A 7,407-nucleotide genomic window follows, 5' to 3' on the forward strand; every position below is an offset into this window, starting at 1 on the left:
CATTAAAAATATTTGGTTACATTCAGTCCCCCCAGGCCCACCTTACGCGTTTCGCACCTTCCGGCGCTTAGTCATAGGTGTATCTGTAGACCACACAACCTCTGCGGGATTTATACCCTATCAGTCCCTCCCACTTTGTTTAAAACCAATCAAAATCTTTGAGGGATTAACCCTATTGTGTTAATTACTCTTCAACCATGCCTATATGGGGTTTAATTTCTTAATATTTTTCTTGCGTGAATATTTATAAATCCAATTACTAAGTATATATAATAGTCACTATTTATAAATTCAATCCTTAGGTATGTATAATAGTGTATCTCACAAAATTAGTATAATAACCAAAATCAGTACCACTCGCTTCCTTTGCATTTGTTGTTCCTAGACCGTCAATTGCTCCCTTTTTAATCTAGATAACAGTATTAACCTTTTCACGTATAGCAAGTAACATCAAATTCATGATTAAGTCCTAAGGGCAAACGCGTGCTCAGATGGAATATCCAGAATACTTCTCTCCTCTCCAAGAGGCTCAACTGATCTCCTCCTCTTTCCCCCAATCTGACTCTCTCTATCCCCTGAATACTAAAAGATTCTAGGGAATTTCCATTACATGTATTAAAGTGCCTAGTGACATTGCTCTTTTCAGCCATTCGCGGGTTCTTTATCTGACTCAAATGTTCCCTAGCTCTTTCTTTCAGTTTCCTAGTCGTACAGCCTACATATTGTATTTGACATTTAAGGCAAGTTATCAGATATATTACATAAGTAGTATTGCAATTAATGTAGCCCTTAATGTCAAATTCCCTCCCTGTTACCGTTGATTTGAATTTCTTTGATACTTTCATGTGCCTACACGTTATGCATCTCTGACTTCCACACCTATAGTTCCCAATTGATGTAAGTGGCCCCAGATCTCGTCCCTGGTCTCTCTTTTTGAAATGACTAGGTGATAACATATCCTTCAGAGTGTGGGCTCGCTTGGGAATCACATTAATCCCTGGATTCAACACTCTGAAAAAGCGCTCATCCCCATAAAGAATAGGTAAAAATTTCTTAACAATCCTCGAAATTTCAAAAAATTGCTTACTGTACCTAGTAGTAAGTACTACTTTGTCTGACCAATTAGAGCTCTTATCTTGTTTCGTTTTCGTACTTAGCAGGTCTTCTCTAACACTTCCTTTTGCCCTCAATAGAGCTTTCTGTATAGTTTTATGTTTGTAGCCTCTCTCCGCAAATCTCTGCTGCATGTCCTGTGCCTGGTTCCCAAAATCCTTACCCGTGGAGCAGTTTCTTCGGAGCCTCAGAAACTGTCCCACCGGTATTCCTTCTATTAGTTTTTTTGGGTGACAGGAAGAGGCATGCAAAAGAGTGTTGCCACTACACGGTTTACGATAAATACTCGTGTTTATTACCTGATCCTCTGCTGTTAACTTTACATCCAAAAATTCTATTTGATTTGGGCTAAATTGACTAGTAAAACCAAGGTTTAAGTCATTCTCATTGATGTCCTTCACAAAATTACCAAACTCCTCCTCAGTCCCTTGCCATATACACAGAAGATCGTCTATATAACGCATATACAGCTTTAGATGTTCCTTCTGTTTCACATTAATATGGGTTTCCTCCCACCACCCCATATATAAATTAGCAAAAGAGGGAGCGAATTTCGCTCCCATCGCTGTCCCTCTCTTTTGTAAATAGAAACTCGCATCAAAGGTAAAATAATTATGTTTCAAAAGGAACCCGACAGCTTCTAACAGAAACTGTATGAGTTCATCCGAATAATCACTGTATTTATTTAAGTGATACCGGATTGCTTGAATGCCTTTATCATGTGGTATCGAGGAATATAAGGAAACCACATCTAGTGTTCCCCATGCATAATTCCCTGTCCAACCAGTATCTCTTAAACGCTGCAATACATGTGTAGTGTCCCTAGTATAACTCTCAAGTCGAACTACCAATGGCTGTAGATACGCATCCACCCACTCTGAAAGGTGTTCATTTAGGGAGCCAATACCGGAAATTATTGGTCTCCCCAAAGGTGGTCTTTCTTTCTTATGGACCTTGGGGAGGTGATAGAAGGTAGGAATAGTTATAGACTGCGGGACCAGATAATCCCGCAGTACCACATCTATTACATTCCCCTCCATACCCTTTTGTACAAGTCCTTCCAATGTTGTCCCCCAGATTGGGGGAAAGAGGAGGAGATCAGTTGAGCCTCTTGGACAGGAGAGAAGTATTCTGGATATTCCATCTGAGCACGCGTTTGCCCTTAGGACTTAATCATGAATTTGATGTTACTTGCTATACGTGAAAAGGTTAATACTGTTATCTAGATTAAAAAGGGAGCAATTGACGGTCTAGGAACAACAAATGCAAAGGAAGTGAGTGGTACTGATGTTTGGTTATTATACTAATTTTGTGAGATACACTATTATACATACCTAAGGATTGAATTTATAAATAGTGACTATTATATATACTTAGTAATTGGATTTATAAATATTCACGCAAGAAAAATATTAAGAAATTAAACCCCATATAGGAATGGTTGAAGAGTAATTAACACAATAGGGTTAATCCCTCAAAGATTTTGATTGGTTTTAAACAAAGTGGGAGGGACTGATAGGGTATAAATCCCGCAGAGGTTGTGTGGTCTACAGATACACCTATGACTAAGCGCCGGAAGGTGCGAAACGCGTAAGGTGGGCCTGGGGGGACTGAATGTAACCAAATATTTTTAATGATAATTTAAATAAAGGAATTTTTTACAGAAAAGCAAGCCTTTGGGACAGCTATCTTTTGGATACAAGGAATTCTGCGATGATAATGAGCTGCATTCGTATCCATGCGATTTTGATTTATTGTAGTGGTGGAATATTATATATCACGTATCCTGTAATGCAGTAAAGCTGATATACTACTGTGTGGAAAAAATACATTAAACGGTGTATTTTTTTATGGTCCCCAGAAGATATCGAGGTGATATTCGGTTTGGGCAACTGGGAAGCTCGTGGGATATTTTCCCAAGCAGATGTTCACCGCCAGGTGGCTATTGTCTTCCGAACCCCTGCTTTTCAAGACACAAAAATACGTCAGTCTGTCAAAGTGCAAATGCAGCTGAGGCGGCCATCAGACAAAGAAGTCAGTGAGCCTATGGAGTTTCAGTATCTTCCAGATGAAGGTGTGTCATGGTGATTTGTCTGTCATTCCTATCTAAAAGTGGCTTGTTCACCTTTGATTTAACTTTTAGAATGATGTAGAGAGCGGGAGGTTCTGAGACGATTTGCAATTGGTCTTTTTATTTTGTATTATTTGTGGCTTTTGAGTTATTTAGCATTTTATTCAACAGCTCTCCAGTTTTGGCAATCTGGTTGCTAGTGTCCAAATTACCCTAGCAACCATGCATTGATTTCATTTAGAGACTGGATAATGGGAGAGGGCCTGAATAGAAAGTTGAGTAATACAAAGTAGCCATAACAATACATTTGTAGCTTTACAGAGAATTTCTTTTTTAGATGGGGGTCAGTGACCCCCATTTGAAAGCTGGAAAGAATCAGAAAAAAAAAGGCAAATCATTAATAAAACTGTAAAAAATAATAATGAAGACCAATTGAAAAGTTGCTTACAATGAGCCATTCTATAGTATACGAAAAGTTAACTTAAAGGTGAACTGCCCCTTTAATATCCCTCATTACTGTTGCCTTAATAGGAGTTCCTTACCATTCGGTTTTTGCTTCTCTCTCTTTGTATTCAATATGCAGGAGACCCCCACCATATTGATGAAAAACGAAAAAGGACCCTTGACAATTTCAAGCATTATGTGAAAAATAATCCTTTTGCAGGTGAGAGACTGTTGGATTAGATTTATATATTTTAAAATGCCAGTACAGGTAAGGGACCTGTTATCCAGAATGCTCGGGATTTTCTAGATAACAGATCTTAAGGGAATTTGGATCTTCGCACCTTAAGTCTACTAGAAAATCATGTCAACATTAAATAAACAATAGGCTGGTTTTGCTTCCAGCGAGGATTGATTATATCTTAGTTGGGATCAAGTACAAGATACTGTTTTATTACAGAGAAAAAGCAAATCCTTTTAAAAAATCTGAATTATTTGTATAAAATGGAGTCTATGGGAGATGGCCTTTCTGTAATTTGGAACTTTCTGGTTAACTGATCCCATACCTGTATTACCTTCAGATAAGCTTTCCAATTACTCAACTAAATTTGGTTAAAGAAGCACAAAACCCATGTACTTAAGTTACGACCACTGGAGTGGCCACCCTCCCAAACCGCACCACTGTACTTCCCCAAAACAGCCTCCTTTGCCCTACCTGTTCCAAAAAAGTTCAGTAGTGCAGTTGGGTTGGTGGGCACTTTGATGCATGCAAGCATGTGCATTAGTGTCGTGCGGGCCAGCGGTTTCGGGCTGGCTACCGAAATAAATCTTCAGGTTGAGTTGAGTGCTCCCTTCCGCTCTCCCCGCCTGCAACCTCATACTGCTGGCTTCTGGCCCATCAATTTATATACTCGCGCCTGCCCCTCCCATTTCATGATGTTGGTACGGGCTCAGCTCTATGCTGTAAATAGAGGGGACAGAGCAGGCAGGGTTTGGGTTGGGAGGGGGGGCGGGTCGAGAAAAACCTGACCCTCACAACACTGATGTGCATGCTCCCCTAACGGCGATCATCAGCTCAAACGCAAGAGAGGCAGATTTCCCATTTTGGTTGCAACAGTAACTTTCATAGTCATTTACAGGTAATGTATGGCCAAATGTGAATCTAGTTGGGATCTGCTCTAAAGAAAGCATGGAGCTCATTCCAGAATAAAAGCCATATGGTCATAGAGTTGAACAAACAAGTTCTAGAATGTTTAGTTTCGCCTGCTGCATGTAGTGTTATTATAATAATAATAATATCTATTTATAAAGTACCAACATATTCACAGCTCTGTACAATAAATGGGTTTCTACACTGAACATACACAATTACATACAAAGCAACCAATATCCAATACAAGAGGTGAAGAGGGCCCCGTTTGTGCTGGTGGGGGTAAAAATTAGGGATAAGAGTGACCCTTAAGACAATAATTCTGGTCTTTCTTACATATATTTAAGCCCCCAGTTTGTTGTACAAAAGTCCATATAGAATGGCAAAAATTTGCAGTGGTGTAAAATTAGGAAGGCAGTCTATTTATGAACAAAATTCTGCAGAATTTAATATATTTCCTTTTTGGAAACATTCCATCTAAAAAGTAATCTCAGACTCTTAAAGATTTTCTATAAATTAAAATGTTAAGTCGGTAAACATGCTTTACCACCATGCAGTTTGTTGTTTGTAAGTGAATTGCATTAAATAAAGGAGGGACAAACCATGACTGCGGCTATATGGATTTTTACCCAAAATACTAGTTCAAACAAAACCACCATACAAAATTGCTATTTGTAACACTTTCATTTATATCTTGTATTTATTACATTAATCTTATTTTCAGGAGGAGAAACGCGACCCCAACGCAGAATTGCTGTGGCAAATCGTAATGTGCCAACAAAGTCAGGTTAGATCTGTTCTTACAGATGTTCACTGCTTTTATCTACTTCTTGTGCTTTTGGAACATGTACTAATATTTGTAATATTAATATTTGTAATGTACTTCTATTCCAGAGCCTATAAGACCCAGCATACCCGTTCCAAATCCAGTGGTATCCTGTCTTCCATTTTCCATGCCCGTTTTAAAGGCTGAGAATGTGACTTCACCTTCGACTCTTCTGTCCACCGTCAACATCAGCGACTTCAGCAATTTAGGATTTTCATCACAGCCTCCCTCTCAGTCTGATCACGACCGCTTAGAATCCATGTTAAACTACCCCTCATTCCCAGGCGATGCAAATCTGGATTTAGTAGAAATGTTGCCACATGAGAACGAAAGCCGATGTACCAGTTTGAGTTCTATTGACAATAGTGATTTCAGCCAACTTCTCAGCGAGTCACAATCATCTGGGACACTCTCTGCAGCTTTACAAGAGCCTGGGACTAGTCAAGGCACGTTCATGGCTTATCCTGAATCCATTGCTCGACTTATGACCAACCGGCCCAATGAGGATGAGGGTGGAGAGAGAATTGACAGTGGCCTGATTAATGGGATGTTTGATATGCAGCAGGGAGGAGATTCATTAACCTCCTTATTTGAGCTTGACTTTTCTTCTTTATTAAGTAACATGAAATAAATTGCTTTATTAATATGAGCAATAAGACTAAGCATGAGACGTGCCTAAATTGCTGTGGTTTCTGGATGTTTGTTCAAATGCAGTAGCCAGAAATGTGTGCATGATCACTTCTTCAACCTCTTAAGACTCCTGTAGATACTTTTATCAAGATATTTTTAAAGTTATATTTCACCTCTGCTACTATCATGCAGAATAAAATAAGCATGGTCTTAAAAGTAGCTGCCACTCATTTATAAGCAAGTTAGGTTGTAAGTAAGATTTTTCTCATTGCCTCCATGAATTTCAGTAAAGTTTTCTATTTACTGGAGGCAAACCTTGTCTCTAAAGAATTGTGTTTTTTTTTTTTGTGTTTTTTTTATCCATACAGACACCCAGAATGGGTACTTTTAGGTGTGCTGGACATCAAAGGTTAAACTTGGCAAACAGCAAAGTAAGCAGATCTGTAATAACATTTCAGCTTTGTGTGATATTGGTAGAAGGTGCAAAGCTTGCGCTCCTTTTCAGTTGGTCTTTGTTGAACCAAGTCCTAAAACCCTTCCTTACCTTTAGAAGAATTCCCTGCTTTGGGCTACAGATATTAATATGAAAACTATCCATATTATGCCTGGATGTTTTCTTTTTGGGTGACAGTACCCCTTTAATTTCCTTGTGGTTTTATACTTTGAACCCTGTCTGTTGCCTTCAGAGTCGGGATTAACTGATGCCCCTGTGGTGGCCCTACCATTGACCCATGATTCACTCTGTAGACATATGGCTCAACTAAAGGTTGGGGATTGTTGTTGGGGGGGTGATAGTGTTTTTTTTTTCCAAGTAATGAAGTTTTAAAAGAAAACTAGTAATTATAATTTGCAGCTCTCCTTTGTTAGCAGCCTGAAAGCCACCCTCTCCAATGGTTGCCACCTTTTCCGGAAAAAAAATACCGGCCTTCCTATTTATCTTTTTTCCCCATTAATAAAATTGTGATCAACCATAATTTTTACAGGCCAGGCCGGTAAAATACCGGCCAGGTGGCAACCCCACCCTCTCCCCTCGTCTTATCAGTTGTAAAGGTATGGGACCTTTTATCCAGAATGTTCAGGACCTGGAGTTTTCCAGATAACGTATCTTTCTGTGGATACCTTAAGTCTACTAGAAAATCATTAAAATATTAAGTAAACTAAATATTGTTCTTCCAA

General features: G+C 39.0%; 1 protein-coding gene across 3 annotated transcripts in view; it reads left to right on the forward strand.

Moving 5' to 3' along the window:
* Positions 1-6,561, forward strand: part of rela.L (v-rel avian reticuloendotheliosis viral oncogene homolog A L homeolog) — a 29,992-nt gene extending 23,431 nt beyond the window's left edge. Inside the window, 6 exon segments of one of the 3 annotated variants that reach the window (NM_001087579.1) lie at positions 2,975-3,187; positions 3,768-3,848; positions 5,500-5,562; positions 5,670-6,159; positions 6,161-6,178; positions 6,181-6,443. In NM_001087579.1, the coding sequence (NP_001081048.1) occupies positions 2,975-3,187; positions 3,768-3,848; positions 5,500-5,562; positions 5,670-6,159; positions 6,161-6,178; positions 6,181-6,232 (917 nt within the window). In that variant the 3' untranslated portion in view covers positions 6,233-6,443. 3 annotated transcript variants of the gene reach the window in all.
* The last annotated feature ends 846 nt before the right edge of the window (positions 6,562-7,407 follow it).

This window comes from Xenopus laevis, chromosome 4L (assembly GCF_017654675.1).
Source record: "Xenopus laevis strain J_2021 chromosome 4L, Xenopus_laevis_v10.1, whole genome shotgun sequence".
NCBI lineage: Eukaryota > Metazoa > Chordata > Amphibia > Anura > Pipidae > Xenopus > Xenopus laevis.